General features: G+C 36.5%; 5 protein-coding genes across 10 annotated transcripts; 2 read left to right on the forward strand and 3 right to left on the reverse strand.

Annotated features, from left to right (window-relative positions):
* The first annotated feature begins 7,796 nt into the window (after positions 1 to 7,796).
* On the forward strand, positions 7,797 to 9,854 carry LOC113308058 (uncharacterized protein At4g28440-like). Its single transcript, XM_026556530.1, has 2 exons — positions 7,797 to 8,274; positions 9,318 to 9,854. Exons 1-2 carry the CDS (start codon positions 8,025 to 8,027, stop codon positions 9,503 to 9,505), a joined length of 438 nt encoding a protein of 145 aa, XP_026412315.1. The 5' UTR covers positions 7,797 to 8,024; the 3' UTR covers positions 9,506 to 9,854.
* A 1,530-nt stretch (positions 9,855 to 11,384) lies between these two features.
* LOC113308064 (protein NUCLEAR FUSION DEFECTIVE 6, chloroplastic/mitochondrial-like) lies at positions 11,385 to 14,743 on the reverse strand. 6 transcript variants are annotated; one of them, XR_003339498.1, is made up of 4 exons: positions 14,518 to 14,743; positions 14,305 to 14,423; positions 12,721 to 12,791; positions 11,385 to 11,725 (listed from the first exon to the last, which is right to left on the reverse strand). XR_003339498.1 is itself a non-coding variant. In XM_026556567.1 (3 exons), the coding sequence occupies exons 1-3, from the start codon at positions 14,661 to 14,663 to the stop codon at positions 11,718 to 11,720; spliced, it is 273 nt and encodes a 90-aa protein (XP_026412352.1). In that variant the 5' UTR covers positions 14,664 to 14,742; the 3' UTR covers positions 11,385 to 11,717. The 6 variants fall into 6 exon arrangements, 5 of the variants coding, with proteins under 5 accessions (XP_026412352.1, XP_026412343.1, XP_026412336.1 ...); XM_026556567.1 differs by lacking the exon at positions 12,721 to 12,791 and having other exon boundaries at positions 14,518 to 14,742; XM_026556558.1 differs by lacking the exon at positions 11,385 to 11,725 and having other exon boundaries at positions 12,662 to 12,791.
* Positions 14,744 to 14,878: 135 nt separating this feature from the next.
* LOC113308098 (nuclear cap-binding protein subunit 2-like) lies at positions 14,879 to 18,521 on the forward strand. Its single transcript, XM_026556577.1, has 7 exons — positions 14,879 to 14,981; positions 15,904 to 16,127; positions 16,961 to 17,133; positions 17,379 to 17,492; positions 17,752 to 17,829; positions 17,948 to 18,054; positions 18,146 to 18,521. The coding sequence occupies exons 1-7, from the start codon at positions 14,964 to 14,966 to the stop codon at positions 18,218 to 18,220; spliced, it is 789 nt and encodes a 262-aa protein (XP_026412362.1). The 5' UTR covers positions 14,879 to 14,963; the 3' UTR covers positions 18,221 to 18,521.
* On the reverse strand, positions 18,392 to 19,981 carry LOC113308104. The gene is made up of 3 exons (XM_026556590.1): positions 19,660 to 19,981; positions 19,014 to 19,169; positions 18,392 to 18,908 (listed from the first exon to the last, which is right to left on the reverse strand). The coding sequence occupies exons 1-3, from the start codon at positions 19,669 to 19,671 to the stop codon at positions 18,669 to 18,671; spliced, it is 408 nt and encodes a 135-aa protein (XP_026412375.1). The 5' UTR covers positions 19,672 to 19,981; the 3' UTR covers positions 18,392 to 18,668.
* A 522-nt stretch (positions 19,982 to 20,503) lies between these two features.
* On the reverse strand, positions 20,504 to 23,457 carry LOC113334119 (probable aminotransferase TAT2). Its single transcript, XM_026580461.1, has 7 exons — positions 23,067 to 23,457; positions 22,612 to 22,951; positions 22,165 to 22,383; positions 21,946 to 22,005; positions 21,331 to 21,580; positions 21,106 to 21,220; positions 20,504 to 20,819 (listed from the first exon to the last, which is right to left on the reverse strand). The coding sequence occupies exons 1-7, from the start codon at positions 23,339 to 23,341 to the stop codon at positions 20,699 to 20,701; spliced, it is 1,380 nt and encodes a 459-aa protein (XP_026436246.1). The 5' UTR covers positions 23,342 to 23,457; the 3' UTR covers positions 20,504 to 20,698.
* Positions 23,458 to 25,075: the final 1,618 nt, after the last annotated feature.

Below are 25,075 nucleotides of genomic sequence, written 5' to 3' on the forward strand. Positions count from 1 at the left end.
CTTACAATGTTTATCTAGCTGTGTAGCGGATATCTCTTTATCTAGCAGTCGTGTGGATGTGTCTCCCCTTTTCTTCAGTCAGCTTTAGAGCTGACACCTTTAATTTCTCTGGCATTCTACTTACTTGGAGATAGGTTGAGAATATGTATGTCCTCATAGCTCTTTGGATACTTGTGACCAATTAGGAGAAATGGTTTTGTGGGTACACCTCTGGTAAACCCTCCGGAGACAACACTCCGCCGCTAGGGCCACCTAGCGGTTTAACGGCCTGCTGCACGTGCTAAGTGTAGTCTTTTTATCTTTTCAAAAATAAATTTTGCTCGAGGACTAGCAAATAATAAGTTTGGGGGTATTTGATAGACACATTTTTGTGTTTAATTTGATATCAATACTATATATTGTTGGCACTCGAGTTTGTACTAATTTTGGTGTTTTATGTGTTTGTAGGCACCTTTGGAAAATAAACATTTTTTGGAAAATTCGGCTCGAAAAGTTGGTAAAAGCCCCGGAGGACACGTGTTATTCGGACTCTCACCGTTGGATAAGGGGCACCTATATTACTAAGGGGCACCCCAGATCACCTCAAAGGAAGCTGCTATTCGCACCCCAATTCTGGTTAGGGGGGAGGACATCTTCTTCCCAAATTCAAAAACCAAAAATTGGCGGGAAAAAAATACTATCAACTGGCAGATGTTTTGTTGGAATTTTTGAACGTGTTCTAGGGCGATTCAATGGCTGATTTTTGGTATGAAGTTGTGATATGTCCTATCAAACACGTTTTGGGCTTTTGGTTCGATCAAATTTGGCCAGAATTAGCTGTATAATTCACGGAATGCAAAGCAGGGGAACACGGGTTGAACACGGGATTGGAGAAGATTTGAGCGTGTTCTGCTCATGCATGAGGGCTCTAGCAACATTGTGGGTCGTGTGTAAACATTTATAGAGTGACCAGGATGGAAATCTACGCGTGAGAAGCTAAATCAGGGAAGAAAATATTCCCAGAATATTTTTCCATCAAACCGAGTTAAGAGAGAATTATCTCGAGTTATAGCGAGACTTCTTGATCCTGTGGAGTATATATAGAGTGCTGGGGACTGATAGAAGAGGTGTCGAGAGTCTGGGGGGCTGAGGAGAGCCAGAGAAGAAGAAATTCGAGTTTTCCCAAACTCGGTTTCTGCTGCTGCTGCTGCTGATGAACATGAAGAACACGAAGAACGGACCTGTACCAGCAGTCGTTTTTCTACAGTAAGAACGACTCACACTTGTGGGTCGTACATCAGGCAGTCTTATTTGCCACAGCGTTTGCGACACAGCTGCAACAGTCTTATTTTGTCACTGAGGGTCGTAGTTCTCTGGTTTTATTGTATTTTCTCATATTCTCATCATTTGTAAACCATTTTTGAGCATCAATGAAATTCTTTGAGAGGTTTTCCAACATGATGAGCGGCTAATTCTCTCGTAACCAAAGCAATGGATGAAGCTATTCACACATGAACAATGGGTAACTATTTCATTTTCTCTAATATTTAATTATAATTCAGTCAATCACTGCTTTTGCAGAGTTCTTAAAAGTTTACATAATTTTCTTCATTAGTTGTGATTCAATTAGATAGGTTATGCTTTGGTTAGATAATCTATGCTTAAGGGATACAATTAATTTTTGAGAATATTTTTGATTATTTGTGGATTAAGAAATAAAGGATTAAAAGGATAATTAGAGTTATGAAATATTTGACATCATTCATGTGTAATAGTGGATTCTAGTGTCTTGGTTACCTCTCTCCCACTTTGTTAATATTTTTGTATATATAATTTTATTAAATCTAAAAATTCCATTTCCTTCACAAGTCTAAAACGAATCCTATTTACAACAACCCCATCAAAAATCTTAATCAATGGCCGGCCGGCTGGGGCCGGTCCCACGAGTTTTCCTAATTTTATATTATACTTTTCATGGTTTTATGAAAATACCATGAGATTAAGGAGTTTTCATGAGATTAGGGAAATATTAATAAAATAATAAGAAACCATGAGGTGTGGGGCAGGCCGGGATCAAGACATGGCCGGTTGGCCAATAAACACGGCCCCACGAAATTTTTCCTAATTTTATATTATTTCCTTGGTGCGAAGGAAACACCATGAAACTGAGGAGTTTCCTCAAAACGAAGGATATTTGTTCAAATGAAAGAATTTTCATAAGATCAAGGAAAATAACAAAAATATGATAAAATATAAAACTGGCATGGGACTGGCCATGGCACGGCTGGCCGGCCAGTGGGCCCAGTCCCCCAGCACCTTGGTCAATATTTTATTATTTATTATTTTCTTTCATATTTTGCATAGGTTCATCGTTTCGTCGTATTTTGAAATACTCGTTCGTGCGTTCAGGTTATTGTTAGTGCATCACCGTCGAGTACACTTGCACCTTTTGAGTCGGGGCTTACTCGAAGGTAACTCAGACGCCTGTATGTTGAATATTTATTACTAACCCATGGAATTCTGCTGGGAAGAACCATAGATTGAAGTAACGAAATATTACGAAAATATTTGAATATTTTCAAAAATTCAGTGGATGAATCCAAGAATTTGGGAATAATTAATTGATGGCTATATACTAGTACGATCGTCTAGGAGCATTAATTATTCTGAGCGACATGAGCTAGTTGAAGCGTCATATCCTTTATATAGTCAGGGAAAACTGTTGTTTGTATCCCGAAGACGTTATTGCTCTATACTAGCAGGTAAGCTGTCTAGGAGCCGTCCAATCTCGTGATTCTATATAAAAGTAATTACTGAAGTATTAAGTATTCATGAGATATGTCGTTGCCTAGCCGAGAGACTACATATCTGCATGTACTCTGAGAGACAACATTCTCAGTCAGAGATTCGATGAGAGACCTGTGTCTCGATACTCGCGTCTGATTGCTGGATCAGAAGTTCGTATAATTATGGGTTTACGATTTTAGCCTTTGTCGAAAATCCACCATCTACAGAGATATGGATACTTTTGATGTGAACAAGGTTTCAGAAGAAGGGAGCAAAAATGATGATATGAGAAATAACCTAAAGGTGAGAATTGAAGGTTATAAACAAATCGTCGACAGACTGTCAACTTCCTCCAGTCAAAATTCTTCTGGTAAGAACTCAAACCTTGTCTCGTATTATGATGACAGTAAGTTTTATGATAAATTTTCACATCAAAAAGAATTATTTCCTAGATTCAAAAGGAAAAAGAGACTCCACCATAAACACAGTTCATTTAATGAGCTTAGAGCTCATACTTGTGTCAATTAATCACAAGGATTGAAAACTTACTCATAAAAATCTTTTTGAGTAAGATGTGTTAATAATCAGGTATACTGTTGGCAAAATTGCTTTTTGTTTAGTTGAGCTATTTTCTTATCGTCCATAGCTAAACTATTGTCTGCAGACTACTTTGCTTAAAGTATTGGTTGTGTCTGATGTTATTCTTATTTTGTTTTCATTACAACTATGTTGTGTGCTCTAAATTATTCCTCTATGGAGATATAAAAATTATTGAGCCAAAAAAAATTGTAATAATTTTCACATAGCAAAAATTTTGTCTTGTCGTAAAAAATACGACCGGTTGCGTACCTTTGTTGTTGGGTCAAGTTGTGTTCGTACAAGTACCCGTGTTACTGTCACGAATCAATTTTTAAAAACCTTAAAAGTTACCTTTCCTAAGAAACCATTTAAATACCAAATCCCTTGAGTCACGTACGCATGCTCTGGATATTTTGTGGTTTGTCAAGAATGTCTTCTTCTAACTCTAGCGGTTTTGCAAAAGGTTTTCCTGACAAAGGTATTGGTTTCGAGTCCAAGGGAAGGAAGAAAAGAACTCTAGTAGAAGATGATCATCCTAATGCCCCATGTTACTATGCCTATACTCATCAGGATGTTGAGAATGAGGATATGGTCTCTGCTGAAGTGGTTCATGATTTTCTTAAATATTTTGAGGGAGCAAAACTGCAGCTCGTTCATACTTTGAAGAGTCTTGATGTGTTAAGAATTGAGTTGAAAAAGGTTTCTTCTGACCTTGGTCTCATAAAGACACATGTTAAAGATCTTCTCAATGAGGATATCTTCTCTAAAGAAGTAGTAGATGCTGTCAATCACAAGCTCAAATACCTCAAGGCTCGTGTGGATTCCGAAACGTCCTTTTGATTTCAGTTCGTGTTCGGTTTTGGTGGTTTAAGAGTATGTCCTTGATTTTATATCTAGGAAATATTCTTATAAGAATTTTATTCTTGTGTTTTAGGAAGAATAAATAGAGTTTGGAATAGCCATTATAGTGATTACACATAGCTATGTCCAACGATTTTCATTTACAATGTTTTTAGATTTATTTGTTTAAATTCTAAAGTTTGTTTGGAAGATGATTTTTGCAGTATTAATCTTTATGGTTTCATATATTGCAATTTGTTATGGGATATGTGTGTTTGCGTCCGTGAACTATGATTGTCCCATACGTGGTCAAAAGTTAAGTCCTTCATATGTCGATATGCAAGTATTGATAAAAGATTGAATGAACTTTTGACTTACAAAAGTTAAAGCCTTTATGTCATTATTTGATGGAAGAAAGGATAAAACTTTTGTTTACAAGGATTTTGTCTATTGTATGTCATTGTGCAAACAGTGATGGAAAATAGAATGAATCCTTGTCTATTCCACAATATTGATCTTCCCTGATCCATATTTCTTATGTATGTACTGTGCGGCTCCGTAAGTTCTCTTATGTCGAGCATTTCCGATTAAATTAATCATGGGTTCTCTTGTGGTTAATTTAATTGAGTATTTTGGATACAAATTCATATTTTTATGTGATTTGTGTTGTCCAAAGAAATTCTTCTTTTCTTGTGAAAGTAAGGTTCTTTCGGGAATGACATTTTATGGGGGAGAGTTCTTAATTGAACTTGTGCTTAATTTCCAAATCTTCGTGGGGAGTGCGGATGTGGAGTATTATAGGAGTTGTCTTGTATCTTTATAAACTCCTTGATGAATGCATTTAGCTTCGGCTATATGATTGCATCTAAAAAATTTGATATGCACTTTCTTTTTATCATGAAGTGTCTCTATGGAAATTTCATTAGGATCCCACTAGTTTTCGTACCTTTGCCAATTTTATTGACAAAAAGGTGGAGAATTAATATGTAGTTCATACTACAAATACATATGGTTTTCGGATCATTATGTAAGGGGGAGTGGTTTCCATGTGAGATGGAGTATTGACTAAGAGGGAGTGATACATATCACCATAGTATTGTTGTCGAAGTTGTGATACAATTGAACTTTGATGCTGTGTAATAATACTATGATACTGTATAACAATTATTGAGAGCTTTTGTTTTCTCATTGTTATGGCTACGGATTTTCAACAACGATGATGCTGAACTTACAACCTTTGGAATCATAGGAGTACTTGGAAGTGACGAAGATTTCGAGTAATGTTGAAGAACCAAGGAGATCATGCATGTGGAAGAGAAGCTGCAAAGTTTATTTATTTTGTACTCCATATGTATTGATAGTTTTGTCACTGAAATTGACAAAGGGGGAGATTGTTAGAGCACTGCTCGGTCGAACTCGCAAGCGTTGCTATCTCAAGCTTGTTTGTCAAGTTTAGTTGCCAAAAATATAAGTCTTGATTTCTAGTCTACTAATAGCTAAGTCTCGGACTAGGATAGAAAGTATGGTTGAGCTCTAGACTCCATGGTGTTTCCTCGTTAACAAAATCTTGCTGTGTCATTTACTTTATATTTCCGCATTATAATTGTTTTATTATAATCAAAGTAAATTACACAAACGTTAATTCTTATTTACTTGATAATTGAATCCTATTGTGTTTGGTTAAGTCCGAACCTTTTTATCAAGTAACATACTTCGTTGTTGCATTCTCTCGATATCGTATCCATAGACGATCACACAAAGTGTGTACCGATTAGTTGAATTGTCTCGACTCAGTCCATAGACAATCACTTTCGGAGAAAGGACTTATATGTAGGAAAAGTTTTAGCTTGAGGTATATTTGGTACCCTCGCCTTTTTATGATTCAATGCTACCTTTAGAATCATAAGAGATTCATTCACGGTTTTAGGTTTTCTAGCAAGAATTTATTGAGTGAGTTTCTTAGAAAATACTTTGTTTTGATTGAATGGGTTTGTTATAGAAGACAAAAAAAAGTAGAAGTTTAACTGATATGTAATAGAGTAGGTGATCTTTTCTTATTGATCTGTATTTTCTGTCAAACAGTAAGAACAATGAAAAAGCATATCTCAATCTCACGAAATAAGAAGTTTTGGCTAAAGGGATGGACAAGCAAATCAAATAAAAATATATAGGTATAAATAAGAGATAAATACTAATAAAAGTAAGGATCCGTTGACATGGTTATAATGACATGATCTTGACATTTTAGCGTCATTTTATCTACTACACCCAGCCGGCGATGAATTTGAAGCTAAGATATCGGTGATATGTTCTTTTTATAAGTCTCTACACTCCCACCAAAAATGAGAGCATTCCGAAATACGAAACTTCACCATCCACAAATTTTAATTTCAACCGTTAATCTTCAACGATTGATATTCAAAATGGTAGATGGTGGTCTTATACATCTCAGAATACTCTCATTTTTGGTGGTAATGTAGAGTTTTATATGAGGAACATGTCATCGAAATCTTAGCTTCAAATTCATTGCCGGTTGGGTTCGGTAGAGAAAATGGCGCTGAAATGTCAAGATTATATCATTATAACCATGTCAATGGATCCTACCCCTTATATATATCTTCAAAAATAAATATTATCTCGGGATGCGTTTATATCTAAGATGTAATATCCAATGGTCATAAGGTGAGCCCTTATTATGACTGTCACGAGGGTGACCTCGTCACAACACAACTCTAAAACCTAAATATATAGCCGAGTTTGGAGAGAGAAAACCAACGGAAGGTCAAACATCCAGCGCCCGCGTTTTTCCTTCCAACTCCCGGCCTTCATCAAGCGCGCGCTTGTTCTTCCATCTCACTCAACAAACCAACAAACTTCATGTTTGTTGAGTCCATATGAACTGCTCTTATAACATGCTATTATACACATAATAAGTTCCTTATTTTTCTGTAACACAAAACTTAGTAACAAGATACTTGTCTAAATAGATTATTTATTTCTTGATTTAGTTTGCAGCGTTTTAGGCTGCAACATTTTTGTCTACAAAAAGTTGGACAAAAAAAATGGAAGAAATTTTTTAGTTGAGAAGATAATTTGACTAGAAAAATCAAGTTGTAGGAAGATGATTTGAGGAGATTTAAGTGAAGAATCAAGTTGTAGGAAGATGATTTGAAAAGAAAAATTAGTTGCTACATATAGCGATTTGTGTCAATTTTTATTAAAAGTATCCGTTCAGATCTGACCGTGAACAAAACAAAATCGTTAAAGAAAATGAATAATTGCGATCGGGTATGAGTCGGTATAACAAAAAAAAAAAAAAAACATTAATACAGATATGGAAGAGTTTCTGAATCGACCAAAATGCGGCATAAAGATCCTGGATGACATCAACGGATATGGACAACACGCTTACGCATAGATAAAACAAACCATGGCCCAATCCATACTTATCATGGAACCTGGACTGGACCTAGAGATATACGTAGCTGTTAAAACAAGCGTGGTCTACCAGGTCAACCACTCTCACTTAAATATCGCATTTTTGGCACCCAAAAATAACTCTCACTCACACACAGTCTCTTCCCCCAAAAAACCCGCAAAAAAAGAAATAGTAATAAATAAAAATCAGAAAAAGAGGGGAGTGAGGACTTGACGGGAGAAGAGAGAGATAAGTCAGAAACAAATTTCAATTCGAAATACCAAACAGCCTAGAAGGGTTTAGGAGAGAAGGGAAAATTTTTTTCTTCTTGCGTTTCATTTTTATTTTTCTAGGGTTAGGGTTTTGAAACTGTCTCTCACCTTACATCTCTGTTTTCTCTCTAAAACATACTCATAATTTAATGGCGGATCAACAACAGCAAACAACAGTGACCAAACCAGAAATGAGGAAGCCTGTGTTCAAGAAGGTTGAACAGTTAAAGCCTGGAACTAGCGGACACAATCTCGTTGTGAAGGTAGTCACTTCTACGACTGTGTTGCAGAAGGGACGTCCTGGTACCCAGCAACAAAAACCTCGTCAGACTAGCATTGCTGAGTGTCTTATTGGAGATGAAACTGGGACGATCCTCTTCACCGCTCGCAATGAACAAGGTATAAAAACTCCCATTTCTCGCTCTCTTGTCCAGTCTAGTTGTGCGTGCTTAAGTCGAGCTGTATGTTCCTTTTTGTTGCAAAACCCTAGGTGTAAGAGTGAATGATTAGAGATAGAAGAATGCCCTAATTTTGGTCTTCCTGCTAGTCTAATTGTATGATTCATATATGACGTGGTTTGAATGTTATTTATTTGTACATTAAAATTTCCTGCTTTGTTTATGTAGCAATTACTATATTACATACAGATATTCATTTTGCATATGGGTTAACCTAACATGGTAATTCTCTTTTCTTCTTAACTAGAGTGGAGAAGACTATGCATATCTCATTTATTGACTGAATATGTGACTGAGTTCTTTGTCTTTCGGGCCTCTAACGTTTTTCTGATACCAACACTAATTTACTCTTGTTGCATTACTCTGGTCGTGTTATCCTTTGTTTATTGGGTTAAATTTCAACACTTACTGCATTTTGGTTTCTGATTTTTATGTGAATTTGGAAAATGGGGCTACACTTACCCCTTTTTGTTAATCTTTTTCTTTTAACCTTTACCCCTTTCTGTGTTATGTTTTGTTAATCATTTTGGTCTGTTCATGAATTTAATACCTAAAGATCTGTGTTATTTTAACTGTATATTATACTTGCAAGCTTGGCAGACACGATTTAAACCTCTAGAGTTTCTATTGGAAACTATAAAACTTTGGAAAATAATTTTCGACATTCTTTGGGATTAGACAGGCACGATGCAAATCATACACGTTTTGGGCATGATGTAAGACAACAAGCTGCGAAAGCCGTTTCAGTATGTGTGAATGATTTTTATGTAAATACAATGTACCATTAGCTGACAGTAAGCCGTCCTATGAAGGAGATAAAATCCCATATCGGTAATAGTGTATGCAGCTGTCTGTAGTATTATGTATGTTGTGTGGTGAAGTTCTCTGGTCTAATTGTTTTCTCTAGCTTATATGCCACTCTCATCTTGAATGAATAATGAATTCCCTTGGGTTTTAATTCATTTTGGTTTTGCTTTTACCCAGTGGACTTGATGAAGGCAGACTCAACAGTTATTCTGCGAAATGCAAAGATTGACATGTTCAAGGGATCCATGAGGTTAGCAGTTGATAAATGGGGCCGTGTGGAGGTTACTGAACCTGCAGAGTTTGTTGTTAAAGAGGACAACAATCTCTCTCTTGTTGAATATGAACTGGTAAATGTTGCAGAATGATGAGTTCGGTGATTTGCATCTGGTATTCTGTGTCCTACTGGAAGAAGGCCGAGTCTTAAAGCCATGTGGGTTAGGTTTATTTTGAATGTTCTTCGAAGTTGCTATGAAGGTTTAAATTCTGGTAATATTAAACTAAAACCACTGAAGCTACTACGTCTTTTTCTTCAAATATTTATTATGATAAATTAGGTATTAGTTTAGGAATCATCTTTTGCTGTTGGCTGGATGTGAAAAGGATCACATACTGGATACAGTACCTTCCACCTTTTGCTCCTAATGTATTCACTTGGAAAGTAATAACATCTAAATTATCATAATCTATTAGCCTCTCTCTGTTTCTTTTGGATGATTTACTTCTGCATATCTTTGCATATGTTTCTGCACTGGAGTTGCCCATCTTTTCCTTTCCTGATGGACGAAAGAGAATTTTATAATTAGTAAGGTAAAGCTGCGTTTGCAGCACATGGGTAGTGCAAATTGAGTTGTTGCAACTAGTGAGGCACTCTTAAGGAGTGTACCAAATTGCATTGTCGTTGGGTGAGCCAAAATGTCAGGCAGCAATACTTATTGTCTCAAGTACAAGAGAATTGGTGTTTTGTGGATAGAAACACAGCATTGCAGCTGAGAATGTTTGCAATTACTCTAATTAACTTCGAGTATTTTCCGACCATGGTATTTGATAATATCCAAATGATTCCACTCACCTTAGATGCAAAATTATTTTTTTACGCCCAAACCGTCAGGCAGGAATACAGTGTACCGGAGTAGTGCAGAATGCGTCTAGCGTGCCATTGTAAGTTTTTTCTCTTAGTTTTTGAAAATGAGATTAGTTTAGTAATTGGCTGGTTTTAAACCAGATAAACTGAGATGGCTCTTCTTGACAAGACTTAACAATTAAATGCATGTATGCAAAACTGAATTAAAACACCAATAATGTCACAAACATTTCAGCCAAGGAAGCAGAACATCTTAGTTATATTTTGAATTGGGATACCACTCCCCCATCTTGTATTATTCAAGCTCTAGCAGTAGATAAATCTAATAATAGGAAAGGCTCCAACCTAGCTCCAACCTTTCAACATTAGATGGCTCTACTTCACAAGTATTAGGGGACACCCAAAGTTGGTTCTTTCAATGAAATACCAATTTGCAAAGTTCAGTAATTGGGTTGAATAGGACTGGTGTAGCTGCCACTGGGGTACAACGATTGTTGCAACTGTAGTGGCTACCGCCCCGACTGAAGATCATAATGCTAAGGGCATCAGCTGAAGGCAAATGAAGATTAATATATTTGTAGTAGTCATGCACATTCTCTTTGGTTCAGCAACTTCAAACGTTACCCGTACAACTAGATGCATTATTCAAAAATGGAAATGGAAATTGGTACATACATGTCCAAAACATTACTTAGTAAAGGGCAAGAAGATAAATAAAAGAAACACATCAACCTGCTTGCTAACCACAACATAGCAATGGCAGCTAAAGTATCAGCTATAACGCAGAGTTGGTCCAGCCAATACAACAGTCCTAGGACATAAAAGACTCCACATTTGTTATCCATGTAAACTAATCTTTGGCTATAAGCATAATCCCCTAATAAGATAACCATAAGTTGGGGACACCTCTGGTAAAATTGTAACGACAACGACATTACCATGAAACAACAAAAATTACTCTTAACCAGAGGCTAATACTAATCAGATTTGGTGCAACCATGTAAACGACTTGAACTAACCTGTTGCTGTCTGCACAGTAGTGTGTGTATTAACCATGTGAACTAACCTGTTGCTGTCTGCACAACCCTACTAACACTAAGAGAGACTGCATTTGGAGTTCTCTTCCTATGAAATTTCGGAAGTTGTTCCAACACAAGAAACCATGAACCTTCGAGGAGGAAAATACAGAATGAAATGAAATTCTGCAGTTTATTCGCTACAAGATCTAATACAAGCTCAGTAGTTGTAGACTATTAATAAATGACTTCTCAAAAGGAAAAAGAGGATTCCATCACAGGCCGAAGGTTTTAGAGAACAAAAATTTGCACAGGAAGGAATATATAAGCCTATTCTGGCACATTATGAAATGTGTAGAACATGGTTTCTCTCTTTATGTTATCACATCCAATGAAAAAGTATGCCTTAAGCACGAGCTTTACAAGTCCACTGGAACCCAACAAACTACCACCAACGCATTGCACCCGACAAATTATAAGTTATCCATCTACAACACAATAAAAAGGAGATGGATGAAGTCCACTAACCATAACATACCCGAAAAACAGTGTAAAACTTTTCTGAGAGCTTAAATCACGTGGTTGTTGGAGACATTTTAAAACTCAACTAAGATGGTTCTATTGCAACATAAGGATAAACGAGAATGCAACAGCGAAGCTAAAATAGGAGACACCGACGATGAGAAGATCACAGCACAACCCAAAACAAACAGAGACCAACTCAAAGACAACGGAACAACTAATTGGCTCGTGTAAGTCATCTACTGAATTCTGATCCGTGTCTAGCATCTAGCCTATCAAGTGACTGACATAATAGAATCTGACAATCTTGCAGTACTTTTCATTTGAATCCTGCCTACAAAAATGCTTTCATACACAGCGTAATTCTGAAGCAATCAAGTTTGCTTGGAAAAATAACTTCTAGTAAGATTACAATAAATCAATTACTAATTTGATCTTAGTAGGTGTTCTCATACCAAGAGTCCAAGATCTTGATACTCAACTATAGCATGAACCAGAAATCATCTCCAAATTCACTAACTTTTAGGGTAGGTCATTTACATGAGAAGACATGCTACTTGAAAGCTTGACAAGCCATAAAGTTCGCAAGACACATGAGTGGGGCAATGCTTACTGGTCAAAGCACATACATAGTGCCTCCAAGGAAGGGATTCAGTAAATTCCCAGAGAAACATCCGAATATATATATATCTAGCTAACCAGTCATGATAAACAATAATGTATAGTTAAAGATATAAAAAATAATGCACAGTTCCACCCAGATAGTTTTCCTGATGACTATAACTTCATACCGCACTTCAAGAAGAAGAAAGCTGACCAGGTCTTTACATTCAGTGTCTCAAGAGGCATTGTCGAATGTAGAAACAAATAATGTACTAGTTTCTAGGTTAGAAGCTTGGAAAGAAATAAAGCAGTTTTGCAGCTTATGTGGAACATCTAAGAACAGGAATCAGTGTCTTACAATGCACGGAGTTTTGTACATAAAACTGTGCTCGAATCCACTGGGCATTCATCATACGTCATCATTGCAAGCTGATTGAATACACCAGATCAGTATGTTTCTGAACAAAAAATGAAAAAACAAGTAGAGGGAAACTGGTATCCTGTTCAAGTTCAATGGCACGTTTGCAATAAAACTATTACATCTGCGTCACTAGACTTAAAATCAAACACAAAACAGCCAAAAATTGTGGCATTAAATCTAACTTGCGCATGTGTCACAATATCTAGGTTTGAAAATGCAGAAAAACTGACTTAGCTGCCTTTGACTTATTCAATACTTCTAACTTATCAGCCGTCACTTTCTTAGAATGCGAGAGTTTTGTATATAAAACTCTGGTTGAGTCCACTCGACATTCATCACACGTCATCATTGCCAGCTGATTGAATACAGCATATCAGTATGGTACTTCATAAATGATCATCACAAATACTAATAGAGAAATGACTAACTGATTTAAGTTAAATCAAATATTTAGGACGTTAGCTAATTCATGTTCAGTGTTGTGATGCCAAGTGATCAAATAGAACTTATTTAGTTTGTTGATGAATGATAATCACGTATCTTCAACATTGTAAGCATACACAACAGTGTTCATCCCTCCACTTAAGATAAAAAGGATGGCTTCTCATGAGAACTTTTGGAAAGATCAATAAAACTACGCCTAAAAGTTTGACAGACAAAATAAAATCCAAGCGATTCCACCATTGCATGCTCTTCATCTAGTCTTGTCTTGGCCTACAAGAGGAAAAAGAGTATGCACTCTTCTATCAAACAAATGAGAAAAGAACTACACTACAGCAATAATAAAATGAACAAATTTTTCTGTTTTATTATTTTTGAGATCCCAAGAGGCCAAGACCACATTTATTGAATTTACTGCGCATCATTTATGTGTGTGTTACTATCCATGTCCTAAGTTTCGAATTGTATCCCCTAAAGAATCATCAAGGTTGCTCGTATACTTCAAATAAAGGGCAAACATGGAGAAAAATCAAATTAATGACCCTTCGTAATTGTCAGTGTTACAGCTCGGTTTTGTTTTGATTGATTTAATGCATAAAACTCTGGGATAGTTCAATTCAACTAGAACAAACATATAATACCAATTGAGCAACATATTTTTCTTTTTGATGGATGGTAAATTCATTAAACAAATAAGGTGGAATGTACATAGGAATCTGACTAATTAGAACAATAAAATGACTAGATGATAAGGAAGAAAAAAAAACATTTCTAATGATCAGATTTTTGATTCTAAAAGAATAATTATTCAATTCTAAGATGTTCAAGTGAGTAGAGATCCAATAGCAGATATCAACCATTAACAGTTCTCGTGGTAGAATTTCTCCTGAATCAGATTTTCATCGCTCAAAAAGATAATTTTATCACAATATCTAGTCTTCCTCAACTATTAATAATCATCAATTAAACTCCCTGAAGTACATCGCGAACATACAAATACCAAAACAAATCAATCAATACAAAATTAAACGAAACACAAGATCTTGTAGTTTTGTTACAAATTGAGTAAATATTAAGTACCTTCAGAAAGCCAACCATAGCGGTGAGAAACAGAAAGCATTGAAGTAAACAATGCAGAAGCAGTAGCAGTATGATATGGCATCAGCGATTCCACACAGCAACTCATCTCAACAGGTGACCTTTAGAAAACAAAAATCATAATCAAAATCATTATTCCATATTCAGAAAAATGATAAACCTAGGAAGAGCTAGAGAAATTTCTCATTACTTAACCTGAAAATGGGACTATTCATAGATTTCTGTTTCGGGATACGAAATGCAGAACGAGTTGACTTAGCTTCAGAAGCGAATTTCGCAGCTGAGCTACGAAACGTGTTTGATCGAAGAACTGATCTAGCGAACGAAGAAGCAATAGCCATGGCTGACTCTTATTGATCTCTCCAAATGCTTCTGATGATTCGGGTTTAGGGTTTTTGTGAAGCGATAAAAAGACTTATTAGGTCTCAATTTTGATATGCCCACATTTACACGTGATAAAGAGGATAAAATTGGTTTTAAGAAATATTTAAAGGGTATTTATGTCCAAACACTGGGTTTTTGCAATTTATGAGCGCCGGGTTTATTAGACCTTTCGGGAGAACTCTTTAGAAGAAGCCCTTAATAGCGAACAGTTTTTTTTTTCTTTCACTGCCTGAAGAATTCCTTCAGAAGAGGTTGTCATGGCTTCTTTGTTTAAGGTACAAAGTTTTACATCTCTTTAGAAACTTATTCATTTGTAGCGTAACATTTTAAACTATGAAATATGTTCTGTATGTTTTTATTGTTGTTTCTGTAACCTAATTTCCCAGATCATACTTTATCTTACTGAATTTCTATTCGATAGTAATGGTTGAGTAATTAGGGTTTGACGAAATTGTTTAACAACGGAAGTGTGGATTATAGTGCCAAAATAGGGAGAACAAGTTGATTTAGGAAGCAATTACTTACTAGAACTATGAAAAAGGGATGGGAGGCGGGGAATATGATAGCAAGCTTTTTTTGAGGTAACAATAGTTCCTTATGCAACGATTGGTTGGGGAAGTGAACATACTAGATGTTATAATCGTCCTAAACAGCTTGAATAGGTTTTCGAATGCTAGGTAGATGACTCTCACTCTACCCTGCCTTTCGTACAAATGGTCGCCATTTTGTCTCTCTCAAGAGAGTTTCTCAGAAAAATTTAACATTAAGAATAATATGCAGGTTCCAATATTTTTTTAGGTTATTTCTTTAGTCGATCTAAGGCGACATTTGTTTGGAAGTAACCATTGATTGATATGCTTTTTGGATGTAATTGTGAGATTGTAGTTGGTAAGACTGATTAAGGTATATTAAAAACCTAGATATTGTGTAAATTTGGGAAATTAATAATAATAAATCATGATTTTCTTTATGATTTGGACATGTAGAATGGCCAGTTGTGTATTCGATCACTTCATGTTGTTATAAACTTTTGTATCTTGAAACTTTTGAGTAGTTACTTATAATGAATAACGTGGTTGTTTTGGATGGGTGTAGTTTCATTTATGTTGACCTTACTGCTATTGATTTGATTGTTGCGCTTCAATCTGTTTCTATGTGGTTCTTTGTTATTTATAACATGTTTATCCGAAATTCTAGGATCCAAACTTACTCTCAGCATATCGAGATAGAAGATTTCCTGGGTCACAAGAAGAATTCGATCATGCACTTCAAACTTCAACAACTGTATATATTGGGAACATGTCCTTTTACACAACGGAGGAGCAGATTTATGAGTTATTCTCTCGTGCTGGAGAGATTAAGAAGATAGTCATGGGTTTGGACAAAAACAGCAAAACCCCCTGTGGCTTTTGCTTTATCATGTAAGATTAAGATTTCTACTTTTTACTAACTATTTTCTTGATAGATAGCATCTAATAATTCCCTCCAATGACTAAGCTCACATATTTATGTATTGTGATCTAACTATTGCTTTATCATATTTATCTATTTTCTCTACCCTATGTGTTGTATCTCTCTTCTTCTATTTTCCTTCTGAATTCCCTCTTTAACATTCTCTCTCTCTCTCCCTTCTACAAGGGCTAACTCGCACCCTAAATATATATTAAGCCTCCTTTATAATAGTAATTCTGTACAATGTTGGTAATCTACCAAAAAATGTAGAACCCCTAGCTATTCCTACTAGAAATAGAATTCTACTTCCAGAAGTACTTGGCGAGTAGTTCTCTTGTGTGTAAAGCTGGTTATAGGGTCTTTTGATTGGCTATACCTAAAAATGGATCATGATATGAGGAAGCATGTCATTTTTGCTGGTGTTCTTAAATTCACTTCAGTTGTAGTTGATTGATTAAGTGGATGCATGATATGCACACGGATGTTATCCATGGCTTTATTTGAATCACTAACACCTTGAACCTGATAATCACTATTGCCCTTTCTGATAATGAAGACAAATTTACAACCTTGAACCTGATAATCACTATTGCCTTTCTGATAATGAAGACAAATTTACAATATAGAGAATCATGTTTGGCGGTTGCATGTTGTATCTAAAAGAGTTTTAGTTACAAAGATTTCACAATACCTTTTGCCGTCAATGCATTTTTGGTCGTGTTTTGGCAAAATATTAAAAATCTCTTTACTTCACCAGATACTGTTTAATAAAATAGATGCATGATGTTGGTGCATTAATTAGGTACTACTCCAGAGATGATGCTGAAGATGCAGTGAAGTATATAAGTGGGACAATTCTGGACGATCGCCCAATTCGTGTGGATTTTGATTGGGGTTTCCAAGAAGGGAGGCAATGGGGGAGAGGTCGAAGTGGTGGTCAGGTTCGAGATGAATATCGCACGGACTATGATCCAGATATCCTTTTAAAACAAGTCTTCTTCATTTTATAAGCTTTTGTTTTGGTGTACCATTGAAGGCTATTAATTTGTTTTTGATTCGGCCATTTAAAACATAATACATCGAATGAGTATGCGTGTAGGCTGTATTATCATGAGTATGCAATCTCGTCTAACCTCTCCTTTCAGCTTTTAGGTTGTAGGAATTTGTTTATTATGAAATGCGGACCTTTTTTCAGTTCTTATTTCCTTAATGAATTTCACGTAGAGGTGGTTACGGAAAATTGGTACAGAAAGAGCTAGAAGCACAGAGGCAGCTAGTAGATTACGGTACAGGGTCGTTGGGCTCTTTCCACCCAGTAATGGCACCACCTCAGTGTAAGTCCTTCAATTGAGGTCCTTAGGTGACATCTTTGTTCCCTGGCTTACGTGTTGCCAGATTTGGTTTACTCCTTTCATGAATCTCTGGGTCTCAGTTATAGGTATTCTTGTGAATCTGAATTTTTAGACCTTGAGGGCGATTTGTAGCAAGCAATTTTTTTATTTGTTTTTGTAATCATGTTGGATCCTAGTGCAAATCCTCACTGTAGAGAGCAAGTATGAGAACCTGTTTTATTGACGTTTTCTTTGCCTGTAGATGGTGGTGGGGGTGGTGGCGGTGGCGGTGGTAGACATGGTGGAGAGCGTGGACATGGGGGCCACAGACAGGGAAGAGGTACATGTTCCTATTGTTTACAGATGATGACGTTTTAGGCTTTATATCTTATTGCTGCTGCTTTAATGCGAAAAGACTCATTATATGCATAATTGAACAATTTAAACTGTGTTAACAGATTTTCACCGCAAGCGTTACCGAGAGGATGATCGACGTCCACCTGGGAACTCGAAAAGGTTTGCTGACAATGAATCACGAAGAACATCCGACCATGAATCTAGACCGGTACTGCATCTGTTATTTGCATGTTGTTTGTCAATGTAGTGCGTATAAACGAGCCTGTATCTCAAGTTTGACATCTCTTTTAATCGTGCAGGAAAAGAATCCGCGATTCCGTGAGAGCGGTGATTCCGACGAGGATGATGACGATGATAGTAAACGACGACATTAGCAATCTTCAATATGGTCTTGTATGTTTTTAAACTGGGTAGTTATTCGGAACCTGACATGATCATATCACCATACTCAGTTCTCAACCATGTCTACCAGATGCATTTTTTCTAAAGTTAAAAATTTGGTTGATTTGTAATTGTTATCTTGCCCGGAGTTATAGGCAGTGATATTAGATGTAAGAGGCCTATCTTGCAAGAACCTGAACAATATCAATGTTCCATGGAATTCTGTTACAAGTGTCCGCTAATGTTTGTTGTCTCTATTACAAGTTTTGAATGCAAAAGTAAACTTGAGAACTAGTGGTTTGAGTAATGTTGATTACTACAACATCTTGTGCTACTTTTGGAAGTTGAAAGATACTTGAACTATCTGAATCTTGTTCTAGATAAGTTCTACTTTTGAAGGTTATCAAGAGAGACGATGTAGTCTGTCTTGCTCCAAAACCTTCATTGACCTCTTCCACAGCTCTTACTAGGGCTGATCTTAAAGCGAAAATTTACGAAGAGCGGAATGCAGATCCCTTGTGACATATCCATTTCATGTCTCTTGGTTGCGGTGGATAACATCCCATGGGTTTCTTCTAGGCGAGTCGAATCTTTGAAGTGAAAGTCTTCTCCTTGCCTGGGTTTCATTCCTAATAGCCGGCCTAATGATACGCTGGGATCTTGGAAGGAGGACCTTGTTGACTGATCGCGAAGAGATAAAACAAAACATGTTAAGAAAGACTCGAAACCCAAAATTGTGATTCAGGTGGCAATGGGAAAACAAAAGAAGCTCGGAAGGAATATCACCTCAGTGTCGAGCTCAGAAGATGTGAACGAAGAAAAGCTGGTTGAGCGTGGTTGGGAGGTGTATGGCTCTCTACTGATTTGGAAGTTGTCCACGATTTCTAGTCTTATGTTCATATTCTCTAGCCCCAGTGGCCATCCACCGGACAGTACTCCTACCTGGGAAATTAGTTTACAAAATTTGAGCCTGTTAAAGGGACAGGCCACAAAGCATCGACGGAAACAGAAGAGATGCAAGATTTTCGAAGGAAACCAGTAAGTAACGGACGCATGTCATAGAAAACAAGGTATATATCTGAATGGCAGTTACAGAAATGAAAGAAGTCACAAACTGGGCATTAACACAATCGAGAGTAAGATGTCCGAACTTGGTAATACAATGATAAAGTTGATCACCATGACTCTCCATGAGCCGTGGTATACTGTACATAAGATCGTACTGAGTAGAAGAAGAAATGGAATACAGAAAATATTTATGGGAAAAATCAATCTTAAAAGACAGGTAATCAACAGTAACCCATAAATCGATTTTTCATTCTGACGAAGAAGAAAGAAAGTAAGAAACAGGTAAACAAGGATTTCATTAAAAAAGAAAAGTATAAACGGATAGCTTAATTTATCAAAGTAGAGAAATAAATTAGAGACAAACCTCAGTAGCCATAGCATCAAGAGGAGTAGTAGTACTAGCTAGGAAAAATCGAAGAAGTGAAACTTATAGTAATCAATACGATGTTGGATTTATTGAAAAGAGAGAGATATTACAATCTTCCTTTAGGAATTTGGAAGATTCTTACAAATGACTTGTCTTCTACTACCCATCTATCCATTGATGTAAAACTTTGAATATTCTAAAGAAGTTTACTGTAGTTCTTCTTATTTCCCGGCTTTCAATTCCCCTTCCCGACATATGAATTGATTCATTCCATAGACACATTACATGTGCGTCGTACATCCCATTAACTTTTGCGCTCATGAATATAGTTTCCAGAGTGAGACTTCCTACTATGATATTCATTCATATCAGGGTCATTCATTCATTCAACGGACAAAAATACCTGCTGTGTAGTCATTTGACTTATTCCATATTCGATTGAGGATGAGTCCATAAGAAAAGACAAATCCATAAAATTGCCGGCTACGTTTAGGCCGGGTGGGGGGTAATCAACCAACAGTGGTAAACAGCCCTTTTTCAGAGTCTGGTAAACTTATAAAGCTCTGTTTTGGTAGCTAGTGAGTATCACTCAACCGACGTCTCAATTCAATGCTGCCATGTCTGTTTCACAATAACTGAAGGCTCTTAATTGGGTCCATTGCAAACGTGGTGAAGAAAACGTTAATGAAGCATGTGTGATGTCCTCCTAACAGGACTCATGACAGCTCTGGAATGCTACAATATGTTCAGATTAATCTTGGGCTGTAGGTAGCAATAGATATTTGCAACTACTAGATAATTTTTACTGAAAATAACTTCATATACAATTACTCTTGGGGCCTGGCCCTGGACACTAGTAATTAAGAATTAAGAATGAAAAACCTGAGGAACTATAAACCAGAAAACGAAAAAAAACTATGGAAATGATAAACGGTAATCTTGACCGAGGTTTTCCTATCAAAGAAAAAAAACTTAACGCAGCCACTTCCGATAGGCTCGTCTCTTTACCAGCATTGAGTGTCGCATCTACTTCTTTTCAACTTTCAAATGTTTTGCTTTTGACTCTGAGTTCGCTAGATTCATGGAACTCTAATGATTGAAGGTTGCTTCCAGGAACATATCCTTCACTTGTTAGGCGTCCATCCAATTTCAAGCTCCTAGTAGAATGAACAGATTGAAGAGGTTAGACCACACTGAATAACAAAACCATTGATTCATTCAAAGTCACAATAGTATCATATAATTTGTATAGGTATCATTTAGCAACCGGAGTAACAAAATACGCAAGAGAAGACAGTGGGGAGCGGATCATAAATATAGAAAGCTATCTGATCGAGGAAGGGTAGTTCAGAATTGTGTAAAAGAGTCAATGTTACGCGGCGTTCAGTCGAGAAGTGAATGATCTAGAAGGAATTGTGAAATTCAATTGTTATGTGTATTTACTGTGGCTTGGCATGCCTCTGACAAAACGACTTTATCCTCTCCATAGCGTCTTTAAGAGAAGGGGGATCAATGGAAAAGGTTATCCTGAGCCAATTTTTGAGACCCAGTACAATTCCTGCAACAAATTCCCAGTGCTAATGAGAAAAATAATCTCGTCATTGGTTATCCAAGTGATTCGGATTAAGTTGTTTAAGCATCAAATAATGACTTTTAGCGAAGACAAACCTGGAAGAATAATGACTTTTTCCTCTCTCGCCAGCTTAATGCAGAAGTCCATATCATCAGAAATGTCTTCCAGAAGTGAAGTATCCAGCTTTACCATGACAAACATGGATCCTTCTGGTTTTTGGAGCAAAGTAATGCAAGCTATCTCCTTTATTTCCTCAGCGCAAATATCAAGAGCTTGACGAAGCAAGCAAATAGTATTTTCAAAAAAATCCTCCTCAGTATTCTCTAGAATTTGAGGAATTGCTCCCTGAAACACCAAGATTACAGTTTAATAATAGAACCAAGATAAGCTTACCTATGTCCTTCAAAGCTCAATTCCAGAAAGGGAAAATAACAGATGCTCTTTGATGCAAGGAAAAGTGCTATCAATCTATATCTGACACTATAGTTTCCAGGCATAGGGTTTGAAAAACGTACATGTAGGACTAGTGTGAAGGTTACACAGAGAATGTTATGTTAAAAGAAAATTCAAAGAAAATATCAGGTGAGCAAAGCCCCAACACTTCTTCCCAATGTAAAAGAATCAAGCAAGCATGCAATACGGAAAGATATTCAGGGGATGCTTGCAAATAGTTAGGCATTTACCAATACACGTAAACAAAGGATTCATACCTGAATAACACTTGCTGGGTTATTGCTCATATTGAGGTATTGCTTTATGGAACCAACAACCTACAAGAGACGATGGAGACAGAGATGTTAGCGTTATATTCTTGGTTCCAGACAAAAACACCACAAATTTCTTTCAACGTGTTTATGCGCAACTAGGTGAAGAATGAAAGAAACTTAGAACATAAAGATCACAGTAAGTAATATGAGGAGGAAAAGTACCTCTGCCTCTTTCAGATAACCTTTTGGGTCCGTAATGACGAGCCAGCCTAGTCGCCAACCAGGCACTAGCCATCTCTTCGATATGGACCCAAGTGTAAATACAGGAACAGTGGATCCAAATACTCCCATGGGAACAAAAGGGTTGCTCCCGAAAGTGAGATGACCATAAACTTCATCAGCAATAACAGGGATTCCAAGCCTTTTTGCAGTTTCAGCAACCTGATATGTTACTTAAAATCATTAAAACCTTCTAAACAACTAAACAATGACTCAATGTTCAAATTTGACATTCACTTCCAAGTCCAATGTGTTCGTATAAGAGAAGATATGGTGGCTTCCAAATTTCCTTGTGAGACTACATAAAAGTAATTCACATTTGCACCACTAATCTAAGAAGAACATAGGTGAACTCGAAGTACAAGGAAAAGTAGGAAAAAATATGCGCACCTTTTTCAAATGCTCATACGAGTATACATTTCCACATGGATTTCCAGGGTTAATGACCACAATTGCAACCGTATTCTCATCGGCAAGATCTTCAACAGCCTCTAAATCAATCTCCCAAGCTCTCTCAGGAATAAGATCGAAATGCCTAATTTCGAGATTGTTAGAAGAAGCACAAGCATCATAATGTGGGTACCCTGGTTTTGGTATCAATATATTTGCACCAGGATAAGATAAGACAGATATTATAACTTCAATTGCCTGTCTACAACCGCTCGTGAGACAAACATCGTCCGCTGATAATGTGTACGGAAGATCACGAGATAAATATTCAGCAACCGCTCTGTTCAACAGACAAGTTGACAAAAAAAAAACATGTCAGTATTGGACAAACAGACAAACCAGACTAAAAATTAACAACACAAAAAGAATCAGAAAATAGATATATAGCGACCGACCTTCTGGCGGGAAGAATACCACCAACAGGCGCATAAGAATTGAACTTGGCAGATTTAACTGCATTACTTAGGGCATCATCAGCAACGTGTGTAGTCCTAAAACAAGAGAAAGGAGAAGGATCACCATGACCTAGAGGAGTAGTTGGTCTTTCATCTTTGGCATTCAGATTACTTCTCAGAATATCAAGAGCCCCTCCTATTGAAATATCCGAACCCGCTTTAAGTCTTTCATTGCGTCTAACAAATTTCTTGCCTCCATTGTTTAGCGAGCCCATATCTCCCTTATTTTTCTATAGACCACTTCTGAGTTCCAACAGGATACCATGGCTCTTATAAATAAGAAGACCCTCTTTCTATAATTTGTGTAAAGCAACTAACTTCCCGATAAAGTTCTCCACCAATTACGACTTTGTTTTGGAGGAATGAGGTAATCCTTGCCAACTAAGATTGCACAACTTCCTTTTCTATGGTGAGATGTTGACACTTGAGAAGCTTTGTTGAAACGAAAACCTCGCCAAGTTTGGGGGCACTCTACTTGTGTTTGGCATGGGTATGGCACTGTTTCGAATGGAACAAAACTTGTGTCTGACATGGGTCTAAAAGTTGTCTTTATTAAGAAAGTAATATCCTCTCGCGGGTGAGTTCATGCCATATCCTTCCAATCCTAGTTTATAGGGCGGCGAGTCTAAGGAAACTACTCAAGTGGCCGAGAATATCCAACAACTCAAACGGACAGTCTCTGTCAAAACAAGAATTGACCAGTGACTAGATTGGTTGTCTTCGACCTCCGCCACTAATAATACATTAAAACTGATTTCAAAATTCAGAAGTTTTTATTTTTAATTCAAAATTCAGAAGTTTTTCTTTTTAAAATTACGTAGAAATTCGGGTTAGTTCAATAGAGTTTTCTTAGATGTGTCAAAACAAAAAGTAAAAATAAAATTGATTGTAGTTGCGCATTATGATTGCATTAATTTTTATTTTTCTAAAGAAATAAGAAAAAATAGCTTAAACTACATTATCTTCCTCTATTGAGGATTGTAACCATTAAATCTAATTAAACTAGAGACACATTTACAACTTGAGAATAGTAGTTAGAAAGGCCTGGTATGTTGTTGGCATCTCTTAGCACATAACTATATTTCCAAGCATCAAAACGTGTTAATAGACTAGAACACCGCTATTACAGTGGGGAGGGCCGATCGAAGAAAAACAAAAACCGTTATTAGATTATTAAACAAACACAATTATGCATCCATTGTGATGGTTTGCATAATGACTATGCATTCGATTTTCGAAAATTGTGCATAAAAGGATAAACATCTTCGATTTTTTTTCGTAAAAACTCTAAATTTGATATTGTTGTTTCTACTCATTGTATATTTCTTTAAAATCTTTCCAACGAGACGAAATTTGTAAAATTCCAAGACACGGATTTTTAAATATGTTATATTCTATTTTGCTTGCCATTTATACCCCTGAAAAAATATGATACATAATAATTTGACTAAAAAGGAGAGACAATTTTATCCAGTAAAAAAGACTAACCATGGACACCAAGACCAAGGGAATAGTAGATTAAATTCTTTCTCATAAACCAAGACCAAGAGAATAATAGATTAAATTATTTTCCCTGACAAAAGATATGGAAGATCTAAGTAATTCCAAGAATCAAATTTTCATTTTGAATAAGACTTTAGAGCCAAGTTTGAGGGCCATACTTTCTCATTCGAAGAAGACTTTGAGCCAAATTTGAGGGATATTTAAGAAGACATTTAGGGTTCAAGACAACATACACCGTGACAGAGAAACGAAAGATTTAGGGTTTTGTTGGGGGCTTGGAGTTATCTTTACCTTTCTAAGGATTTATTTCTAATTTTCTTTCATATATTACCACATGTTTTAACAAATAAAATTTGCATTGTGACCCAAAGAAGTACTAAGAAAAATTGAAACTCAAAACTCATGGGTACGAACAAGTGACAATGCACGTAGCCTTGTTATGATTA

The sequence above is a fragment of the Papaver somniferum genome, chromosome 1, assembly GCF_003573695.1.
Source record: "Papaver somniferum cultivar HN1 chromosome 1, ASM357369v1, whole genome shotgun sequence".
Lineage (NCBI taxonomy): Eukaryota > Viridiplantae > Streptophyta > Magnoliopsida > Ranunculales > Papaveraceae > Papaver > Papaver somniferum.